This window comes from Lepidochelys olivacea, assembly GCF_965140295.1.
Source record: "Lepidochelys olivacea isolate rLepOli2 genome assembly, chromosome: 1".
NCBI lineage: Eukaryota > Metazoa > Chordata > Testudines > Cheloniidae > Lepidochelys > Lepidochelys olivacea.
The window spans coordinates 267307962-267330395 of NC_140411.1; the positions used below are offsets into that span (position 1 = coordinate 267307962).

Here is a 22434-nt window from a genome sequence, read left to right on the forward strand (position 1 = left end):
GAAAGTTAGATTAAGATGTTTTGCAAAGGCCAATTGGAAGTATGTTTAATTTTAATACATCTATAGCGGATATTCATGGCACTTGACACAGCTGATGGGTCTATATCTGAAAGTTAACTATCTAAATTAAATGCAACAGAAAGGGAGAACAAAGGGGGGAGGTATGGAAGGACAAGGATTAAAATAGAGACCTGAGATGTTGGTGAACTATATACAACTCAAACTTTTTTTTATAATTTAATATTCAAATGTGAGTCCAGTAGCCAAAATAAACGGCAGAGTTAGAGTCAGTGCTGGAAGGCTAACAAAGAAGTTAATCTGGAGACTGAATTGTTTTTTCTAAACTATATATGGGAGCTGTGCAAAGGGTTAATCGCTGCTCTATAGCCTTACCCTAAACTTATAAAAAAGAAAAGTATTCAGAAAGTTGGGGTACAGTCCACACTGGAATAATTACACTTTGAGTTTAACCATTGTTTAACCATTCACGGAGATAATTTCAACCAGTCAAAGTAAGCCTTTCATAGGATTTTTTCCTCCCAGGACATGTTAAAATGAGCTCCAGGTTAAAGAGTATTTGATGCAGATTATTCTGCATACTATTTCAGTAAAAGACAATAGCATTCATCTTGGAAGAGAAAATAAAATTTAGACTAAAGCTTCATTTCTATACAATTGTTTTGCACTAATCTTCAAATATTTTTGTTTCATGCCATTAACAGTTTTTTTAACACTTTTTTAAAGTAAAATAACACAATTATCGAAAATTTTTAGTAAGGACAGAATCTAAAGATAAAATGACAAAGGGTGATATATAACATATTAGTCTTCAGTGGTAGTTTAAAATCTGTGAAAATAAAGTTATTTGCACTAATTAATTGTACATTCCTAATTATAGGAAAGAAAGTTAGAACACAGTTCTAATTTACATAAAATAATTTGTAGTTCAAATAAGTTCCATTCAAAGTGAAATAGTGGAGTATCACTATATATCCAAATGTGGCACTTAAATATCAAATTTCTCTTCACAAATACAGTGTCCATTTTCTTCATAATCTTCTCTAGTTACTACCATATCCTCAAAATCATCATTTTCAGAAATCAACTTTCCACCTTCCCAAGAATAAGTAATAGGGCTGGGGGGGGAAAAAGTTACCACACAAGTTAGTTTTAAATACTTCAAATTATGTAGTAATTTGAAAAAATGAGATCATCATTTTAGGGCTTTTACTTAGAAATTAGCCACAACCATTAATAAAATGTAAAACCAGAAGACATTATGCCTATACATCAGGACAATCTGTTGAAAAACTGCATTCATTAGAAAGATGCAGTGGGGGCCTGGCTCAGAGTATTCCAGATCTTTTTAGTGGGTTTATGAAAATTTTAAATTGGTAACCATGTATTTTTTAGGAATGGTGAGTGAGTCCTGCATTGAGCTTCAGCAGCAAATATTTGATGAAAACTTTTACAAGTTCATTGTTGGTGCTATACCTCACCCAAGTGATATTTTCAAAATGACAGTGTCCATTTAAGGAAATCAGAACAACTTAATTGGGCCAAAGAATGGTGGTGAATTGGTATCAGAACTCATTAGATGACAGTGAGAGCAGGATTTCTATTAAACAAAAGAACCTTTATATAGCTAGATCACAGATCTATACAGTAACTCCTCACTTAACACTGTAGTTATGTTCCTGAAGAATGTGACTTTAAGTGAAACGACGTTAAGCGGATCCAATTTCCGCATAAGAATTAATGTAAATAAGGGCGGGTTAGGTTCCAGGGAAATTTTTTTTTGCCAGACAAAAGGCATTATATACAGTTTAAACAAGCAATTTAATACAGGTATAAGTTTTAAACAATTTTAAACAAGCAATTTAATACTACAATCATCATTGCTGAGTATGAAGCTTGGTTGAGATGGTGGAGTCAGAGAGTGGAAGAGGGTGGATTATCCGGCTGCTCCTCTTGCTGAACTCGAAAAAACATATCTAGAGATTGTTGTTTTGCTTTCCTTTTTTTTTTCTTGGTAAGTTTCTTTATAGCAAGTCATTAGATGACCAACTCCCCTAATCACTTTTGAGCTGCGTTCCCTGTCAGGGTCGTCATCATTCAACCCTCAGCCCGCCCACTCCACCCCTTCCCCCAAGCCCTCACCCTTGACCCGCCTCTTCTCCCCTCCCCACCCCACCTCCTTCCCCTTTACTTTGCACACTGTGTCCTCGCTCCTCCCCCCTCCCTTCTGAACGTAGCAAGCCGAGTCCTTGCTTCTCCCCCCTCCCTCCTGCCCGAGGCAATCAGGTGGTTTGCAGCATTTAGGAGGCAGGAGGTGCGCAGGCTCCCCTTCCCTCCCCGCCCCCTGCCCAGGGCAATCAGCTGGTTTGCAGTGTTCAGGAGGCACGGGAGGGACTGGGAGCCTGTGCGTGGAGTCCTTGCTCCCGCCTCCTAAATGTCACAAGCCAACTGATTGCTGCATGCAGGAGGCGGAAGGTGAAGATGCTGATCCGTGGGGTCTGCCGGCGGGTGGGAGGTGCTTGGGGGGGGGGGGGAGGAGGCATAGGGAGGCTGCCAGCTGTGGAGAAAGCAGGCAGCCAAACAACATAATTGTGGACCACTGCACAACTTTAAATGAGCATGTTCCCTAACTGATCAGCAACGTAACAATGAAACAACGTTAACCGGGATGACTTTAAGTGAGGAGTTACTGTATAGGAGAGTGATCACACGTTTAGCAGAAATACAGAGGCTTCCGTTTAAAACTGTTTTATTACATCAGGCATGTACCAGTTATTTGATCATCACGTTTTAAGGTTCCTCAAAGAGGCCAAATAACTAATTTCCATGGGTAGAGAATGTTTTCCTCTTAAAAAAAAAAAAAAAATCAACACACTTCACATTTACAAGGCTAACTTTAAAAAAAAAAAAATCTGATCAAGTTATTCTTTAAAGGTGAATGGCTTGTACTAACAAAACTGGTTTGGAGCCAGTGGGTATGATACAGTGTTTAAGCATTTGGTTGAAAGGAATGTTTCAAAACTAAGGTTCAAATTCGAGCTGGCCTTCCATCCTTCCACAGTAGATAAAATTCCCATACAATGTATTTATTTGGTGGGGGAATCTTTAGGATGAGACTTTGAACCTACATTCTCGCTACTCTGCACAGACATTAATGATTCCATAATGATTTTGAGAGAGGTGAATATCTGCCCTGGCAACTCCTGACACTGTCAGTCATCCACCCCGTTGCTACTCTCCAAATCCCAGAAGTGCTGCAGGTATCAGTGATATGGTATGTATAATGTTTATAACACTCAGGAATTCTTCAGAATAAGAGATGTGAAAATAATCCCCCGGATCTTGCAAACACATATGCAACTGGTTAACTTTGCTGCTGTGGATGGTTTCATTGATTTCAATGGAACTACTCACAAAAGTAAACTTAAGCACACATGTAAGTGTCTGCAGGATTGCAGCAAGCACAATATAGCTCTGCAAATGCACTTTAAGTACTGAGTTACAACATCCTTCTGGTTCAGTTTTGGGCCACCTGAACAGATTAAGTTAAATGATGGAATATAAAGATGACACAGATAAGCATCTTTAATTAACAGAAGGAATTCTACTTTACAATTTCTATTCTGTTAGGAGAACCAAACAGAAAAATAGATGCATTTTTATTTATATTGTTTAGGACTTACTTTTCTGGCAGAACAACAGAAACATCATAATCAGTTGGAGTGAGGCATCGAACTTCAGAGTAGACTCGATCCCTGAAGCCTGGGAAAAGGGTATTTCCCCCAGTCAGAACAATATTCTTGAAGAAGTGAGGCTGCATTTCTTTAAACAAAACCAAAACATAAGTATTTAGTGATAACAGCTTAAGATTCTCTAATTTCTTCATGAACTTTAAGTTAAAGTGGACAAGAATTAAAACTAATGTTTTTAACTATGCTTTAGATAATGTTCTACATATATTAAATACATACTGGTTATATTTAGAGAAAGGGTATTGCATGGATAACTGTAAGCCATAGAATGTGCACATATCAAGAGGCTCCACTAATAAGCTGATAATCACAAGTGTGAAACTAGTTTTCTTGTGTGATGGGTGTATTTGATGAACTGCACCCTTTTTAAATAAGAAAACTTTCATTAGTGTCCCTCTGCTTTGTGTGGCTTTCAAAATTTGTCTTTTAGAAATTTATTATTAAAAAAATGTTGGATTTCATGAACACTCTCAAACAGCCCAGTTTAGGGGAAAGAAATACAGTAGTATCAACGTCCAAGAGATTTTAATTTTCATATTTTTAGAATGAATGTAATTTTGTGGCTCTGATGCTACAGCTGTGAAGTGACACCACATAGTCATGAACATTTTCCCCTGCAGAAGTTTGGCCATATTCATTAGAAATGTATCTACACACCTAGTAACATGATAATGCACGTTACAATTGTTGCTTCCACAGAATACAACACAGCCAGAAGGGTGATTAGTTTTCATTTTTAAGATTCAGTGGCCTCATTTGCCAGCATATTGTGGCCAGCATGAATTCCCTCCTCCCCCAACACTAAAGGCATTTTAAAATAAAAATGAAATTAAGTTCAAGTGCAGCTATGAGGATTCCATCCTCAGAGGAAAGAATTTAATGTGGTTGTGTTTTGTACTGGAAAATGAACTCATGAGGTTTCCATCCATATTGTTATACTTTATCTGAAGCACAAACAGAAACCAATCAGCTTACCAGAGTGAGCAAGCATTTCCACAACAGGAAATACTACAGGAAACTGCAAAAGAGCTCTGGACATTCACAAGGAGTTAAAACTGTTGCACTTTTAATTAATTTTTAGTTCTTTAATGCCTGGCACAAAGTATGCTAAGCTTCTCATACACTTTGGATTCTAACAAAAATATTCAGACTTCAAGAATACATTTCAAAACATTGCAACCACCATACCTTCAGGCAAGTTCTGAATTGAATAAACAATGGCTTCAGGAATTCCCATTTCTTGAATGCCAATATCTGAAGGATGGAAGAGAATTTCTGGAACAGCAAATCTCTCGTTTGCTAGACGAAGTATTTGTTCCCCAGTCTTGTATTTTCCACTTAACACCATTTCTTCCCTTGGCTAAATTAGGCAAACATGAAGGATAACTACCTCTTAAAAATGGAAGAACATACACAAGAGTAACAACTTTATCTGATCTCATAGTTTACATATTCTTTACCTGTTATGGATGTTTTGAAGGTAGTATTTTCTATAGATTGAGTCATGTATCATGCACAAGTCTTTGGGAGCAGACATCTGTTCCAGAATGCTTTGTAATCCCTTACTCTAGTCTTTAAGCATGAGAATTGTGCCCGATGTTTACTTTTTACTGCCATACTGAGCAGACAGTGATGTCAACATGAAAGCATTTTGGTGCTGCATTTTTGAGGGAGCCCCATTCCAGCCTCTGCACTGACACCTGCAGTTTTGCCTAAGCAAGATTAGTGCACACTTAGGTACTTTTGAAAATTTTACTCTACTTCTCTAAATGACACTACTAATAAGCAATTTTGCAAAGTCTAAGTATTAGATTTGTGTTATTCTAGCAGGAGAACATTTTTTTCACCCTCATAACTCAAAAAAGATATTTGGATCCTTGTGAAAAATATATTGCCATAGGATGGAGTACAGGCATGGAAAATTTCAGCCCTAAAAGGTGAGTTATGGACAAAAGAAACAGGACACTATAATGGAAGACAGTATCCCTTCCTTAATTATCTCAATTTCTATTGGTAATCATGCTAATAAAATTCATCCAAAACACATATTGACTACAAGGTAAGCGTCTGAGTTCTAGGAAGTAGCAAAACTTCTCAGGATAGCATATGAAAACAGCTGAAAGATATCAGAATCAGAATTGTGCCTTATGACTACACTTTGATATAGAACTATTAAATTACAGCCAAGGAAGTTATATTTAACTAGGCTTGGCAGCATTGGATTGTAAAATTGATAACTGTCAGCAAACATCATTTCAGCTGATACACTGAAATAAACAATACTGAAATCAACAAGAAAAATAGTCACTAACAGTTGGGGTACCTGCAGAGATCGGTTGTCACTAGCCAAGAGGAGAGCCTTTTGCAGCCCTGCTGTTACAGGAGTGAGTGAGGGGGTTCCCTGTGTTGTCTCAGGGCTGGTGACACCTGATTGCTGCAGACACAAGGCACAGTGGCAAGGCTGCAGTCCTGGCAAGGCAGAGCAGAGGCTCCTAGCCATAACGACTGCAAGGAGGAGGCGCCCAAGCCCCTGGCTGTGTGGGAGGCCACACAGCTGCTGACTGGCTTCTGGGGCAGTGAAAGGAGCCTCTGCAGCCCCAATGGCACGGACCCCTCTCACTTACAAGCTGGGAGTCTCTGCTCTGCCCTGCCAGGACTGCAGCCTTCCCCACACTTTGCACCTGCTGATATTGGGTGTCACTGGCCCCAGGATCTGCAGCTCCACTATCATTGGAGTGAGAGAGGAGGGCCATGACAGCAGAACTGCAGAGGGCTCCCTGCACAACAGTGGGGCCAGTGAGACCCGATCCCTGCATGCCCAAGGTGTGTGGGAGGCTGCAGTTGTCCTGGCTCAATGAAGCAGTGACCCCTAGCTAGGACTGCAAGGAGTAGGATGAGCTGGCGGCTGCAGGGAACCAGCTCCTGCCCAGTGAGTGAGTGGGGCCAGTGACAAGGGATCCCTGCAGGCACAAGGTTCAGGGAAAACTGCAGTCCTGACTCCACAGAGCAGAGATGCCCCGCCAGGACTGCAAGGAGGAGGAGGGGGAGGAGTTGTCATTTCGAATGGCTCTATCCCCAGGCAGGAGCCATTCAGTAGCAGCCAGGGACATGTCCTCCTCCTTGCAGCCCTGTCCCAGGGTGTCTGCTGTGCCCCACCAGGACCCCAGCCTTCCCCACACCATGGGCCTGCAGGGATCCAATGTCACTGGCTCCACAGCTATGCAGCGAGCCCTCTGCAGCTCCACTGTCATAGCCTCACTTGCTCACTCACCAGCCAGGAATATGGGCAGGAACTGCGCAGCAGTGGGGTGGTCTCCCACACAGCCAGAGCCTCATCCTTCTGCTTACAGTTCTGGGCAGGGGTCCCTGGTCCATCAGGCCAGGCCGACCACAGCCCGTCCCTGCACCTTGCCCTCTGGTGTCTTGGGCCCTTTTGGCTGCACAGGGAGCCCCCTGCAGCCATGCTGTCAGCACTGCCCTAACCCCAACCCTACTCCCAACTGCAAAAATAAAAAAGTTAAAAATAATATAATTAAAAATCATATTAGAAAAAAATGAAAATCAAATTCTGCCACGCCTAATTATAGCTAGGGCTACAAGTCTTTCAGGAAGGTCACGGACGTCATGGAAAGTCACAAAATCCGTGATCTCTGTGACTTCTGCACCGACAAGTCTGGCTGTCCCCAGGGCTGCCTGAGCAGCTCATGCAGACTTTGGACCAGCCACACCGGCCACTGGTCAGCTGGCCCCAGGCAGCTGGTCCCGGGCTGGTCCCCGGGCCGCCCTGTCCTCTGGAGCAGCAGTGGTGGGAGTCTCCCCCCGAGCACCTAAGTTTTAGTTAAGGGTATTTATAAAGTACAAGTCATGGACAGGTCAGGGGCTGTTACTTTTTGTTTATTGCCCATGACCTCTCCATGATTTTTACTAAAAATACCTGTGACTAAATCGTAGCCTTAATCATAACCATATAACAAGCAACAGTTTTGAGAAGGTAATCAAAATTAGGACATAACATACTTCAAATTTTTCACTGGAATGAGAAATACAGGGTTAAATTGAGATACTGAGCCTATGGTATGACAGTTGATTTTCAAATGTTGGATAAAATATCTGAGAATATCTACATGACTTTGAAAATTCGTTAAACTTGGACCCCTATGTCACTTACATTTTTTTGGAAAATTTTACTCATTAACTCCTAATGCAGAAATTACTACCAGTCAGTACCACCAAAAAAAAAAAAAAAAAAAAAAAAAATCCACCCCTCCCCCCTCACGATCAAGGAAGAAGAGGAAAACAGAGTATTTCAGAAAAGGCTGACAGTCATAATTACCTTACAAAACCCTTTTTTGATTGTGCTGAAGTCTGGCAAAACATAGTCTATCATTACTGTATTTTCTTCCCCTTTCAACCTGGAAAAGACAACAAACTTAGAACAGAACATAGTTAAAGTGTGCCAAATCCTGGAGGCCATACTCAGGTAAGAGTCTCTTTGACTTAAGGGTGAGTTTTACCTGAATACGGATGGTAGGATTTGGCTCTACCCAATTAGATTACTTGGACCTCCTTTCAAATTTGGCAATATAGTAAACTTACTTAGCAATCTCCATATCTTTGTAAAAATCCTGAGACACATAACATACATCTTCTTTCACTTGATTAATTACATGAGTTTCATCCATAACGTGTAGCTGCCTATAAAAAAATTAGGAAGAGTTAGAAAACAGATCAACCGGAACATATAGTATTTATAATTATTCTTTTTCACTATTGGTCAGTTCCTATAGTTTTCAAATTGCAAGAAGTTAACATTTTAGTATGTAGAGGTTTACATTAACTTACATATAAGCAGTTTTGACATGTAGAAATGAGAGGGTATTCTTTAAAGATTTTAATTTTATAGGACAGTTATGTGTATTCTAATAAATCAGCTGCGATGCAATTCCATAAATGCAAAACTACAAAAATAATATGTCCCATGTTCTGAACATCTGGATAGTAAAGACCTTATGGTTTACTCTTTAATCCAAACAACATAAAGCCATCAGCACTAAGAACTGTGGCCACGATCTTGCATCCGGTTCTCCTAGCAAAGACGCCTGCACAGGCTTAAGGGTCCATTACAGGAGATCCCAATACAGGATGCAAGCCTTAGTGCAGTGGTTCCCAAACTTTTTACTAAGGTGACTCACCAACTGCCTTTTGTCTTTTTTTGCGACTCACCATTACATATAAACATCTCCACCCTGGCACCATAATCCTAATCCCCACCCAGTGCAGAAGAGAGACCCCAAAAGAGGAGAGGTTGGAGAATGAGCCTGCCACACACTTTCTCTGCAGCAGCAGCATCTGCCTTGTGGGACTGGGCTACACTCTGGCCAATTGGTATTTGAGCGAGTGGTATGGATGAGGGACAGCAGAGCCAGACCTGAGTGGCACTGCAACCCCATGCACCTGGTCACAACACCCAGAACGGGGCATCAGGCCCAGCCCAGTGGGACAGAAGCCACTACTATGGGGTGACTGCAAGGCAGGCGCACTCTCTGACTGCACCCCTTCCTCCCAGGGCATCTCCTCCACACTGGGCTGGGGAAGTGTATGTTTACCTAGGGCCCCACAACCCATCTAGAACCTTCCTACAAACACTGCCTTAGTGAATTCTACTCACTGTTCAGGTGGAATTAAACTGTCAATTTCTCAGAGCTGGGCCATCTTATTTGTTAAGTGGAAATCTGGCTATAGCTTTATTACTATGACGACATCTCAAAAAAAAGTCATAGGGCCTGATTCTGTAATGTACTTAAGCATATGTGTAACTTGAAGCACGCAAGTAATGCCACTGAATGGGACTACTGACATCCTTAATATTATGCAACTACTTTAAGTACTTTGCTGAACTAGAGTCTTAAGGTGTTAAAATGGTAGCTGAAGCTCAAGATGTCATTTTACAGGCTTTCCTCTTCCTCAAAAAGGGCTTAATCCTAAACCCCTAATTAAGTTAATTAAAAGATGTCCATTGACTTTAATTGGCTTCTGACCAGGCCTCAAGTGTCTAAAGTTAGCACATTTTACCTGTAAGAAATGATCTCCTTTAGATGATTGGTTAAGAGCTTTCCTCCCACATTAATCCTAAAAAAAAATAAAAATCTGTCATTATTCGCTTCAGACGTATCAAAAAAAGCCACCCTTAAAGAAATAAGGCAATTTACCTAATAATTGCCTCTTTCTTCTTTTTACTTCTGCAGTAAGGTACAATATGTGTAAAGGAGTAGCCACTGTCCACAATGATACAACATAGTTCGGATGGATTGTCCCGGAAATATCTATGTGCACTGAGAGCCCCAGCTGAAACACAAAAATGCCAACCCATATTTATATATAAATCTAAAATGTATCTAAATAGATACAGTACCTATCCCATATTTTAGGTGCCTTTGGCAGATCTTTGGTAACTCAATACAGAATAGCTCCAGTAGTGTAATTTCACCCACTGCCAAAATTAATCAAACATAATACCCCACCTTCTCTCAAATATAACAGACTTTATCCAGCTCTGTCCTTCCCAAAAGCCCAAGTAGAATGATTTTGCAGTGTGCCCAGGTGATTCATAGATTCCAAGGCCAAAAGGGACTGTTTTGATCATCTAGTCTGACCTCCTGTCAGAACCTCCCAAAAACAATTCCTAGAGCATATCTTTCAGAAAAAGATCAAACCTTGATATAAAGGCTGTCCATGATGGAGAATCCACCACATTTGGTAAACTGTTCTAATGGTTAAGTACTCACTATTAAAAATGTATGCCATATTTCTAGTATCAATTTGTCTAGCTGGTCAATTTTCAGGTTCTTTTTCATTCCCACAGTGCTTTATATAAAGGAGTAACTTAATCAGGCATTGAAATACAGTCACTCCTGGGGTGGAATGTGACAACAATTCTAATAGAAACACTACACAAACTCAATGGGGGATGTTGGAAGGGAAGCATACCTTTTAAAATGCTTGTTGTACAACAATTATACAGCTTTCCACACATATTCCTTGACCAGGAAGCTATATTTTCAGTTAGAGGTAATAGTTGAACGCTATAATTATTTACCTCATTAATCTAAAAAAATTCTGAAAAAGTGAGATTACAAGTGGTCTTCACTCTGTATACAAAAAGATTCTTCTTTGCATTTATTTAAACTGAAAAGCATCAAGATAAGGAAATAAATCTCTATCCCATCTTTTAATTGTGGTATTCCATTTGGCATTTTAAGATCTTGTTTAAAGCTCTTAACAGTTCCATTGCATTCCCTTTTTAAAATACATGTAAAGAAATCCACTTGAGAGCATGCAAAACAAAATATTATTTTTCCCACTTGAAAGAACTGACAATCTCAAGATGACATTTTCAAAAAAGAATTAAAAGTGGTCTGAGGAACCACACTGTCCATCCCCTAAGTTTTCATTGAGTATTTGTGGTACTGACCGGTAGTGATTTCTGCATTAGGAGTTTTCTTACCTTATCTATGAGGCTGTATTAAGTCAATGTTCAGTTGTACACTTTTGAAAAAAACACCCATAACATTTTGTTCAGAGTTACAAACATTTCAGAATTATGAACAACCTCCATTCCCAAGATTTTCATAATTCTGAGGTTCTACTGTACTTCCAAAGAGGAAACATACAAACACAGGGCCCATTTATTTATTCTGCTCCCATTTATGTCAATAAAAGATGACCATGCCCACAGTGTCCTATGTGTAATAAATTCACAAGAATAGTTTATATTAAGTCTATGTTCAGTGACCCCTGAATATTTGAAATATTTTTCAGAAACAAAGAAAACTGCAACTATAAAACATTCCCCAGAAAAAGGTAAAACATTTATTTTATATGTTCAAGTCTAAGATAGATGACTATTATTTCAAGGCCAGTTTTAAAAAAAGAAAGCAACACATCTTTCCTATAATTTCAGCATAACACTACCAGTACTGAATTTTGTTTAAAACGTGACTGAATTGCTTACAAAGACCCTCCTCACATGCACTGCCAAGTCATCCCTCCCCTACTTTTATATCATCATCAGAAAGGGCACTATATGAGGAGTCATGTCACCAATTTCATGTGTTCTGCAGGATAGGATGTATTATATAATTGTGGCAATGTATTTCATGGGCCACTTCGAAAAGTGAATGAGAACTGTCAGAAACTCCATACAAATCTAGCCAAGAAACAAGCAGTAGTGCAGTCTCTTTCACATACTACCTCATCTCAAGAAGTCTCAAACATTCCTGTCATCAGAAGCCAACTTAAAAACAGAACCCTGACAGAAAGGAGCTGCAACACAAAAGTGACTTTCTACCTACACTGATTTCCCCCCTATTTCACTTTGTGTTTCTTGCTGTTACATATCAGAATCCTCTCACTAAAGTATCAAATATAGAGGAATACAGAACAAACATTAGATGTGTATGCACAATTTAATATAGGTTAGAGAAATAAAAAGTTACATACTGCTCTACAGAGTCAGGGAAATAAATGAAGTAATTTTCTTGGCACATTATTTTTAAATTGGGAAGTTAGCCTGGAGCACATTAATGCAGAGCAACAAAATATATACTCACCATTTACTCTAAGAACTGCTTGAAACTGATATTCTTCAAATAAAATTTCATTCATAGAGTCTTGTATTGAACTGAAGTTAAAATAAGGTTCAGTAATAATAATATTTGTATCTACAAAGTCCACCTAGGGGGGAAAAAAAAAAAGTTGTGTTCCCAAACAACATTTTAGAAACCACTATCTATACTACTTACATTTTGTGGTATGTAACAACCACCATGCTCTATAAAATTGCCCCCTGGCCTATTATAGATATCATTGCTACTAGCTGCTTGTGGCACATGGGTTTGGGGGGGGGGGGGAAACTAACAAGAAACAGTATGTGCACTGTCACTGCTACACCACGTGTTAAAATTTTTCAGGGCAGGACAGAATTCCTTCATTTCCCTGTCCAGTGCCCTTATTTTTAATGTTGTGGCTCTTAAGAACAACCTATACCTTTATCTTTCTTCTACACTTCAATGGGTAATAATAAAAGAGTATTTAAAGTGTATACAAGAAACTTTACCCTAGTCCTACTAACTACAGGAGACAATTTATCTTCAGAACTGCCACTTGTATAGAAGCTTGGCTCCTCTAGTAACCTGGGTAATAGCCTAGCCGCAGTGAAGTCAACAGCAAAACTCACACTGACTTCAGTAAGGCCAGGATTTCACCCCTGCTCTTTCTGCACTTACTCAGTTCTCAGACTTTCTAAAACAGGCCCTCACTAAGGTGCTTTCACCATAACGGGACTCAACGGGAACTAGAACACACAGGTCAACAGTTCCTTTCTTTAGTGCTCACTCTGCAAACCAGTACCAAAACCATGGCAATAATGAGTATCCTTAATGAACCCAGTAGTTTAAAATCTTAAACCAGCCCAATTTTCCCACCCAAATCTATACAAAGAGATATTTTGAGGAGTTATTTCGCTCCCAACATCTTCCCCTTTGAGTACTGTAAAGACCAGCTTTATGAGTTAACAACATTGTATTTATTTCTTATGAAAAAAAATGAAGGCTAGAGTCGCTCACATTCTTTTCGTGCTAAACCATGTTGGTGTGGTGAGCAAAATAATATTCTATTAATACACTTTATAAATTCAACTTATTCGTCATAAAAATGAGAAATTAATACGCAGAAAATGGCTACTTGATTCTACAAGAGACTGTCACAATGTAAATCTCAGCCCTTCTTCTACTTTTGTAACTGTCTCCTTCATGCAACAAAACCTGGCTCTTCAAGTAAGTTTACTAATTAAGTCTATGAAAACAATTATCAAGTAACTTTTACTAGCTGAAGCGCCAATCTTGCAAACACACGTTTAACTTTACTCAGGTGACTAGTCCTACTCAAGTCACCAAAACTACTTGCATGAGTAAAGTTAAACATGGGCTCTAGTTTGCAGAGTCATGGCCTGAGTGAACTGAGCTGAAAATCATATGTAACTCAATTTTCTAAATTTTAGGTGTGAGTCCTTGTTGAATATTCCTGCAAAATTCATAAATTGGTGAATTCACCATTATATCTGTGATTTTGAATATTTTTGTATTACTTCTATTAATTGTTTTGAATCTGTATTTATAGATTTTTGTATCTTAAGTGTTTTAGTTACCTGATACATTTCCTTTCCAAAAAGGTAGTCCCAAACCTGTCTCTGAACATCCCAGTTCACCAAGTAACCCTGTGGAAGTTTTGAGGTGGGGTGGGGTGGGGGAGGAAGACATTATTTATTAGACAACATTGCATATTTATTAACTACTTCAAATCTGCAAAATTTCAGGCTTCCATCAGTAATTGTTAGATGGACTGATAATCTAACAAAATTCACAAATAAGAGCTGCTTCTTTAAGATTATGGAAGCCTTTCCAAACCTATTTAAAGGGGTAAATGTTGTGCAGCTACAAGCAAGAAGATCCAAAGATAAGTGATACTGGTACCTCTGTTGTTCTCTATCATTTAGTTTAAATTATTGCATAGTAAGTTTACCATATGAATCATGCTTCCTAAATTAGTATCTGGTGGCAGGTTATAGAAGCCACACTTCATGCTTGATACTGAAGCTACACTGCTGTATCTGATGTTTGTTTTAAATATTATTTATGCCTCTACAGTTGTAACATATTGCATGTAATAAACATAAATATTGCTTAACCCACAGCCTTTAACAGACTGCATTGCTAAAACTATAAAGCATCTTAATTACCTTCTGAAAAGGGAGAATGTAAAAGAGTCCGGAGGGATCTTTAATTTCATCCAGTTGATTGGCTGTAAAAGTTTTCAAACGTGCTGTTTTTGATCTAAACTGGCAGTTGGGAATAACACTGAAAAAAAGTTAAGAATGTTTTCTTGCACATTGTATCATAGATGATATAAAAAAATCATATTGTGCATTTTCACATCATTTCCATAAATACTTCCTTTTCCATAATATTCTGTAACTGTATTTTTTAGAAAGTAGCAGTTACCCTGGTTACTGCAACACCACAAGATTGTTTTATTGTCTTGCCAATGACAACATGTAGAATCAAACAGTAGGTGCTAAATGAAATTACAGAAACTTCCAACCACAGGTTAAGAACGTTTTCCTTCCTTAACAATCACATTTTTTTTGTTGCAAACTGTCCTGAGGCAGTTGCCCAACACTCAATGGTCTGAGCCTAGGATACATGAAAAGATCACTTAAGGCTATTAGATAAGGATCACATTCAATAACTACAGGAAGTTAAAGCAAGAAAAAAAAAAACAAATTAGAAATAAATTCCCTCCACTTTATTTTTTTTAAACAGCGTAGGTGATTAACCCATTAGAACAAACTGCCAAGGAAATGGTGGAATCTCCATCTCTTGATGTCTTCAAGGCTGGATGCCTTTTTCTGGAAGATATGTTTTAGTTGGCAAGGTACAGGGTTAACTAACTGAAGCTTTCCAGTACCGGGGTGTGAAAGCTGTTGCTACACTTTGTGTGAAACCTAAGAAGAAGGGAGCTTCCTGCTTTGAGAATTTCCTCAGCCTTCCCTGGGATTGCCAACTTTCTACTGGCACAAAACCAAACACCCGAGCCCTGCCTCTTCCCCACGGCCCCGTCCCCCGCTCACTACATTCCCCGTCCCTCCCTCATTTTCACTGGTCTGGGGCTGGGGTGTCAGAGGGGATGAGGGCTCCAAATGGGGGTGCAGGCTGTGGGGTCAGAAATGAAGGGTTCAGGGTGCAGGACGGGGCTCTGGGCTGGGGCAGGGAATTGGGGTGCAGGAGGGGGGTGAGGGTTCTGGCTGGGGGTGTGGGCTCTGGGGTGGGGCTGGGTGTGAGGAGTTTCGGGTGCAAGAGGGGGCTCCAGGCTGGGGGTGGGCGCCTTGGGATTCAGAATGTGGGAAGGGGCTGTGGGTTGAGGCAGGGGGTTAGGATGTGGGAGGTGTGAGGGGTCTGGGCTGGGGGTGCTGGCTCTGGGCTGGGGCTGGGATGAGAGGTTTGGGGTGCAAGAGGAGGCGCCAGGCTAGGGGGTGGGGCAGAGCGATTTGGAGTGCGGGAGGGGGCTGTGGGTTGAGACTGGGGGGATCGGGGCTCTGAGGTGGGGCTGGGGATGAGGGGTTCAAGGTGTGGATGGGGGTGCAAGGGGGTGAGGGCTCTGGGGTAGGGCCAGGGATGAGGGTTTTGGGGTGCAGGAGGGGGCTCTGGGTTTGGATGGGGGCTCAGAGTTGGGGCAGCAGTTTGGGGCACGGGCTTACCTCGGGTGGCTCCCAGTCAGCAGCGCAGCAGGGCTAAGGCAGGCTGGCTGGCTGCCTGTCCTGGGGCATTGCGCTGCGTCCTGGAAGTAGCCAGTAGGTCCAGCTCCTGGGGGGGGGGGGCGGCGGGAGAGGCAGGAGTCTCCATGGCGCGCACTGCTCTCCCCCGTAGGGACCAGCTCCCATTGGCCAGCCAGCCAACGGGAGTGAGGAGCTGGTGCTCGGGGCGGGTGCAGCGCGTGGAACCTCATGCCCCCCCGGCCTAGGAGCTGGACCTTCTGTCCGCTTCCAGGGCACAGTGCAGTGGGTCTAGCCTGCCTTAGCTAAGCAGCACCACCAACCGGATTTTTAGCGACCCTGTCAGCGGTGCTGACCAGAGCTGCCAGGGTCCCTTTTCGACCAGGTGTTCCAGTCAAACACTGGACACCTGGTCACCCTAGCCTTCCCACTCCTGGACTGCCCCACCCGCAGCCGCAGCACTTATTCCCCTTGCGACGCAGGCAGCAGCAGCTGTATTGCCAACTTCATGAGATCAAACATCATGAGTCGGACCTCAAAAATGAGATTGGCCCAAAAATCATGAGGTTTTTAAAAAAAGATTACATTGTGTTTTTAGGTCAGTCTCTTGATTTTTGAACTCCCCCTACCCATCCCCCGGTATATGCATGTGACAATTAGTACTGCTGCTCACTCTCCCACATGTATTGGATAAGGTGATTTTGGCTCCTGCTGCAGGAGCCCTCGCCCTCACATACCGTTCTCCTTCCAGCAATTAATCCTGTCTCCACCCAACCCAGCTCAGTTCAACCTCCCAGCCCCCATCGTCACTGCCCCATTAGATCAGCTCCCCTAACCCATCAAACCTCACTGCCCTCAGTTCACCCTCCCAGCTCTCACCCGATCAGCTCAGAACTCACTATTAATACAGCCCCCCAACCCCATCAGCCCTCACCCTCCTCACTTAAGTCCCCAGGCCATAATTCAACCCTCTCAGCCTCACCCCTGCTCCTCTTAGGGTTCTTCACCCACCCCAGACCTGGGGAGGCTACAGTGGGGTCCCCTCTCTCACTTCCCAGGCTGATATTCGGGAACCTAGGCTTCCCCCTGGCTGAGGCTGACAGCAGGGAGCCCCCGAGCTGATTGACAGCGGGGAGCCCAGATCAACCAGGGCTGGTTGACAGCAGGAGCCCAGGTAGCTGTAGCTCCTGCTGTCATCCCTGGTTGGCTGACAGCAGGAGCCTCTCCACATGGTTACCTGCGCTCCTGCTGTCAGCCTGCCCTGTCCCGGGGGCAGGCTGACAGCAGGCGCCTCACCTCACAGGGACTTCATGAGGAGGGGTTCCTGCAGTCACCCCCAAGTGGCTGTGGCTCCTGTTGTCATCCTGACAGCAGGCAGTCCGGCCGCCAGAGGTAGACTAAGGACCAAGCCTGGCTGATAGCAGGAGCCCCAGCTGCCACAGCACATTCTAGGTAAAATTAATCCTGACTAATGATCTGGAGCACAGGCTCAAGCACTCAGGGACAAAAAACAGGGAGTGCTCAGCACCCACCAGCCACAGCTGTTTGGGAGCAGGGTCTCCAATCAGCTATCTGGCCGGTGGGGAAGGCGCTTGGGGGAGGGCAATGAGGAGCAAGCGGGAGTGGGGAGCCTCCAGGAAGAGGGCAGAGCGGGGACAGGGCTTTGGCGGAGGCGGAGTGGGGCGGGGCCTCGGGGGCCCACTGCCGCTCGGGAAACATAAAAGTCTGCGACTGGGCGGTGGGGCGTCTGGGGACAGAACATTGACCTGGGAGGATTTTTATTTTCAGCCGTGGATGTTCCCGTGAGTCGGGCACAACTTTACTCAGAAATCGCATCTCTCACGCTTAATTTCGGAGAGGCGGCATGGCCGCAGCCTCAGCACCGGGGCGGATGTACCGGGCTCACAGGCTCCTCCTGCGGGGCCGAGCGGCAGCCCGCAGCGCAGGGGGACAGGCCGGGCCCGGGCCTGCAGCAGGAGCCGCCTCGCCACTTTTCGGAGCTAGAGCCGACAGACCAACGGAGCCTGAGGGGCAGGGGCCGCCCTCCCAGGCTCTCTCGGGAGCAGGGACCCGGCGGCGGCGGCTCTTTTCCGTGCGTGGCGCCGAGCAGCGCAGCGCAGCCGCCCGGGCTCCGGGCTCTCGGCGGCGGGTGCCGGGTCTCACCTGACATGCTCGTGGCTGTAGCCGATCTTGGCATTGTAGGCGCCGTTATCCAGCACCAGCGTCGCCATCTTCTTTCCGGCCCCGCCTCCGCCTCGTCGGCGGGCGGCTCATCTGTGCTTACCATAGAGTCTGAGCGGCGGGCCGTGTGCGCTCTGCATGATGGGGAGCAGGAGGACTCCGGGCGGGCGCCTGCCACAGCCCGAGGGCTGCCGCGGGGAGACCGCGTGCCTCGCGCGAGAGGACTGATCACACGTGGTGTTCAGTTCCGCTTTCCGCCATGACACTGGAGGCAGAGCCCTGAGAGGCCCGGCCTGGGGGGAGGCGGGGAAGAGTCGCCGCCTCTGGTTCTGATGCGTCTCGCGCGAGGGCGCGGCTCTGCACCTGCTGTAGCTTTACCTGGGGGAGGAGGCGCTGCGCCGCGCCCGCACGGGCGGGGAGGCACAACGGGGTCGGGGGTGCAGAGTCTTTCCACCCCACCCCGGGGCTCGCCGCCCAGCCGCTGCTAGCGCCCCGCGAGCTGCGCTGCCGCTTGTGGGGACTTTGTTCTGGGATTTCTAGTGGCAGCGAGAGCGGCACCGGCTCGCCCCTCAGCCCGCTCGCTTCTTCCCTGGGCGTCCCTGATATAAACGCGTCTGTGGTGAAATCTCTGTGCTACGCTTTATGGGGGAGAGGTGGGGAGAGGCAGACTGCAAAGTAGCCTGATGCTAATGGGTGTAAATCCCTCTCCGCAGCCGCGAAGAGGATATTATTGGTTCAGCCACAAAACAACCTAGGGAAACACAAGCAAGTAACCACATCCGTTGCATTAAGGAGAAAACAATTGAGACTCGCTGCTCCGTGGTATAGCATCAAAGACACTTGAGCAACTCAGCCAAAGGTCGGGGTGAGTAGGGTAGCAGGCACTTGAGAAATTCTGAAAATAAGATTTAAAGGGGGGAAAATTGCTTCTGCAGCAGTTTAGAAACAGGACAGGTGATAGATTTTAATATCTTAAATGAAACTTCTGTTGTCACTAACTGCAAGGTAAGAAATATGTAGTTAAACTTACAAACTAGAATAGCTTTAAAGGAGAACTGTAGAATGTAAAGTGAGTTTCTGCTCTTATTGATTCTCTTTTCTTAATGGAAAAAAGAATGATTGAAAGGGTTCTGTTAATTCCCCCCCCCCCTTTTTTTTTAAACAAGAGAAATTCAGGTCTTTTTTTATCTTGGCAGATCTTGGTTAGTGGAGTGCTACTGATATTGATACATCGAGACAAGGATCAGAGCAGTAGAAGGAGAAAGGAACTTTGAGTCAGATTGTTAACAAAACAAATATGAAGCAAACTTTTAAATACCTGTTTAATATTCTGAAGTAACTCATGGGGGAAAGGATTCAATATCTCTGCTTTTGATTAAGATCTGATTGCTCATAATATACATCTCCTTTGACAACAAAAAATTATCCAGGAAAACCAGGAAAGATCAGTCTTGACTTTCTGGTTTTTTTTTTTTTAAAGGAACATACTCAAGTTTAAAATCCCTTACAGATTTTCTGTCACTTGAGTGGATACCTTACTATTGCTGTTCTATGAAACTCTTCTCTTTTTGAGCCGTCTGCTATTAAAGTCAGTGAGAATTTTTGCCATTTATTACGTACAGTGGGGTCAAGATTGATCCCTCTGTCTTTCCACTTGATTTCAACAGAGAGACAACGTGTGTGAGGTAATATATTTTCAAAAAGAAAAGGAGTACTTGTAGCACCTTAGAGACTAACCAATTTATTTGAGCATAAGCTTTCGTGAGCCACAGCTCACTTCATCGGATGCTCAAATAAATTGGTTAGTCTCTAAGGTGCCACAAGTACTCCTTTTCTTTTTGCAAATACAGACTAACACGGCTGTTACTCTGAAACTTGTAATATATTTTGTTGGACTAGAAGTTGGTCCAGTAAAATATATTATCTCGCACACCTTCTTGCTCTAATAGCCTGGGACCTACATGGCTACAACATACTGCAAACAACATTGATTTTAATGGACGTTAGGAGCCTAAATATCTTTGAGGATCTGGGCTTTAAAAGTTATCAAGCTGTCCTGCAGTGGCACAAGAGCATGGATTCCAACCTCAGGGCAGACTGTTAAGAAACAGGACACAAACCCCAAATTGGTTGAGAGTTCTATACTTAGACTTCACCAACAAATTATCAACCGTAAACTCTTCAAGCACTATAACAGCCTTAACATGGAGTCACAGAGAGTTTCCCTGAGGGTACTCTGATCTATTTTGCCACCCAGGTAAGTTTGTCTTTGTGATAGATGGTCCCTTACACCAAAAATCACAGTAAATATTCAGGTTACTCCCAGTCCCAAAGGACCAGTCACTTACCCCAGGTTAACTGCACTTGAGATCTCACACCAAAAACCGTGCCTGTAGTTTATTATAGGATTGGCGATCTAAAGTTTTATTAACTAGGAAAAGAAAATAAGATAACTTATTTACAAGGTTAAAGAAGGAAAACATATAAATACAAAAAGTAATAGATACTTCTCTGAGTAAGCTCTATATGTCCTTTTGCTTGTGCTTAGTAATCCTGGCCCCTTAGAGTTCAAGCAGCATACAAAATAGTTACTGCTTGTTAGGGCCTTTTATTCCTTCGATTCTTCTGCTTCATGTTGCGAGCTCAGTTTCTGGGAGGAATTCAGTTGCTCCGTCCTTACCTCTTCTTTGGGCAGTGAGGGAAGCAATCAGTAAAGTCTTTTGTCCTCTGATGTTCCACAGTGGTTCATCTGCTGTTGATGGGTCTTTTTTTGTTGAATAAGAGATAACGCCTCCTGTGGCAAACTAGTATTTCACACTTGATAATGACAGGTTTCAGAGTAGCAGCCATGTTAGTCTGTATCCACAAAAAGAAAAGGAGTACTTGTGGCACCTTAGAGACTAACAAATTTATTTGAGCATAAGCTTTCGTGAGCTACAGATCGGTTCATCAGATGCATACAGTGGAAAATACAGTGGGGAGATTTTATATACACAGAGAACATGAAAGAATGGGTGTTACCATACAGACTGTAACAAGAGTGATCAGGTAAGGAGAGCTATTACCAGCAGGAGTGGTGGTGGAACCTATTGTAGTGATAATCAAGGTGGGCCATTTCCAGCAGTTGACAAGAATGTGTGAGGAATGAGGGGGGGGATAAACATGGGGAAATAGTTTTACTTTGTGTAATGACACATCCACTCCCAGTCTTTATTCAAGCCTAAGTTAATTGTATCCAGTTTGCAAATTTGATAATACTTCCCTTCTGACTGGTGGTTTGCCATTACGGAGCAATAGTCATGGAACAAACACTATTACCTTATAACATGGGATACAGATGATATAAGTGAAATAAATACAATTTACAAGTATTCCATAAAGTCTAAACACTAAGCAAATTTGTCTAACTCTAATAGTTATTTTAACAATACTAACACACAGGTATGCCATATTGGTTCCAGTTATGTATTTGTCAGTGTTCAGCTGAGACCTAGGGGCCTTGACATGAGCTGGCACCTGGTCTGCCAGCATTACACAGGCTTTATTTTATCAGTGCTGGATGTGCACAGTTGTTTTCTTTGGCCTCTGCTGTTATGGAACAGTCCTTCAACTTGGTTAACATTTAGCCAAGAGCAGCAAAATTAAGATAGCACCAAAGGGATAAATACAGTGCAGTAATGCAATCCTTGGCACACACAAGATGGTATGTCTATGCAGCATATTTTCCTGAGTGGGAGCGAGCCTACCAGCTGGGGTCAACAGACAGGCTAGTGAGGCTTCTGCTAGTGCTCTAAAAATAGCTGCATATACAGTGCTTTAAAGTTGCACCTTGGGCTCTAAAATCTAGGGAGGGGAGCTGTGCTTCAGAGCTCAAGCTCCAGCCAGAATCATAACTTCAAAGCACTGTCTACACAGCTATTTTTAGATGGTTAGCACGAGCCCAGTTAGCCCAAATCTGATTACCTGGGCTGGGAGGCTCTCTTCCACTTGCTCCAAAATGCCATGTAGACATACCCTGACAGTCTCCAAGGCCAGGACTGCACTAGAAACTGTGGCCAGTACACTAATGAGAATCAGGGTTAGGATTTTTTTGTTTTTACATTTCTATATCTGCAAAAGCCCCTAATGTAGATGCAATTATATTTGTCACATATA

General features: G+C 43.0%; 1 protein-coding gene and 1 long non-coding RNA gene across 3 annotated transcripts in view; one reads left to right on the forward strand and one right to left on the reverse strand.

Moving 5' to 3' along the window:
* Positions 1-18419, reverse strand: ACTR6 (actin related protein 6). Of its 2 annotated transcripts, none has more exons than XM_084643068.1 (11): positions 18262-18419; positions 14566-14683; positions 13975-14043; positions 12380-12503; positions 9980-10115; positions 9843-9899; positions 8367-8465; positions 8104-8182; positions 4959-5130; positions 3702-3840; positions 1-847 (listed from the first exon to the last, which is right to left on the reverse strand). In XM_084643068.1, exons 1-11 carry the CDS (start codon positions 18327-18329, stop codon positions 841-843), a joined length of 1068 nt encoding a protein of 355 aa, XP_084499194.1. In that variant the 5' UTR covers positions 18330-18419; the 3' UTR covers positions 1-840. The 2 variants fall into 2 exon arrangements, with proteins under 2 accessions (XP_084499194.1, XP_084499193.1); XM_084643067.1 differs by lacking the exon at positions 1-847 and adding an exon at positions 925-1136.
* LOC311528273 overlaps positions 17798-22434 on the forward strand; it is a 10933-nt gene continuing 6296 nt past the window's right edge. The window contains exons 1-2 of the long non-coding RNA XR_014713557.1: positions 17798-17900; positions 18993-19144. This is a non-coding gene — a long non-coding RNA (uncharacterized lncRNA). The remainder of the gene's footprint in view (positions 17901-18992; positions 19145-22434) is intronic.

Coding starts and splice junctions, on each gene's coding strand:
- ACTR6 (XM_084643067.1), bottom strand. CDS start 18,329: ATGGCGACGCTGGTGCTGGATAACGGCGCCTACAATGCCAAGATCGGC. Junction 8,466..9,842: donor AAGGAGATCATTTCTTACAG/GTAAAATGTGCT, acceptor ATTTTTTTATAG/GCAGCTACACGTTATGGATG. Junction 3,841..4,958: donor AATTCAGAACTTGCCTGAAG/GTATGGTGGTTG, acceptor TTTTGTTTAAAG/AAATGCAGCCTCACTTCTTC.